At 36.3% G+C, this 1,039-nt stretch overlaps 1 protein-coding gene across 1 annotated transcript; it reads right to left on the bottom strand.

Moving 5' to 3' along the window:
* Positions 1-6: 6 nt before the first annotated feature.
* Positions 7-1,033, bottom strand: LOC104816724 (VAN3-binding protein-like). Its single transcript, XM_010545653.1, has 3 exons — positions 841-1,033; positions 693-742; positions 7-397 (listed from the first exon to the last, which is right to left on the bottom strand). Exons 1-3 carry the CDS (start codon positions 1,004-1,006, stop codon positions 272-274), a joined length of 342 nt encoding a protein of 113 aa, XP_010543955.1. The 5' UTR covers positions 1,007-1,033; the 3' UTR covers positions 7-271.
* Between the last annotated feature and the right edge of the window lie 6 nt (positions 1,034-1,039).

Below are 1,039 nucleotides of genomic sequence, written 5' to 3'. Positions count from 1 at the left end.
AGACAAAAAGTAAAAGAATAGACCCTCTTTTTAGATCCTTTAGTTACTTTAGATCCAAAGCTTTTGCTTTTTTTTTTCTGTCTCAAATCCCCAAATTCGAAGCAGACCCACATCAAAGTTTTGAATTCTCTTTTCAATGGCTCTGGCATATTATTGATGTTAGATGGTGACAAAAGTGAAGTCTAAACTTTAGTTCTCTTACATCAATACCATGAGAATATGACATGCATTCTTTTTGTCTTTGAACCCATCAGAATCTTGAACAAGGTTTCTAAATGCTTCTTCTTAGATTTCGTGAGAATGTCACATGGAACAAGGGTTTGTGTAATGATTTCTTACTCTTTTTCTTTTTGGTGATGGTCCCTGCAACATGTCTGCTCTTCATCTTCAAAGTAACCTTCAATCATCCATAAACCAAAAACAAAAAAAATGCTTAAACAGTGTGAAAAGTAGATGCCATTACTTCATCACATACTGCCATGCTTTTTTGGCTTTGATTCGTTTATGCTTTCTCTTCTTTTTCTGCCTCGTTTCATCAGTTTCACACTTGTAAAAAAAAAAAAGACTAAAGTTCCATTGATTCACTAATAATCTCATGTGACTTTAATCTTTATCTTTTCATCCAAAGTTCATCAGATCAAATGATCAAATTCCTAAAGGTAATCCAAAATCTTCGAGTAGAGAGTTCCAACCTGATTCATTCTGTTGATGTAAACTGAAACTATTTTCCAATGGAGATCGCCTGAAAGGTCCAAGAGACAAGAAACAGACTTCACTTAATCTTAAACTTAGGAAAGAAAAACAGAAGAATGTCTAAGTAGTTTGTGTTGTGTTCTTTACCTTTGCGGGTGCGTTTGAGGAGTTCACACCCTCTGGCGAGCAATTCTCTGCTGCAAATCCCCAAGAAATTCTCCTCATTGATCAGTTCGTCACTGTGGCTACTTTTTGAGCTGCCATTGCCACCGTTACCGTTACCGTTGCCACCTGAACTCATTCCTTTATCCATTGGAATCACTGATGCTATATTCCACACTTCCTT

Source organism: Tarenaya hassleriana, unplaced genomic scaffold (genome assembly GCF_000463585.1).
Source record: "Tarenaya hassleriana unplaced genomic scaffold, ASM46358v1 Cleome2598, whole genome shotgun sequence".
Classification (NCBI taxonomy): Eukaryota; Viridiplantae; Streptophyta; class Magnoliopsida; order Brassicales; family Cleomaceae; genus Tarenaya; species Tarenaya hassleriana.
The sequence above is the reverse complement of the archived record's forward strand: the minus strand, read 5'-3'. Positions and strand labels throughout refer to the sequence as shown.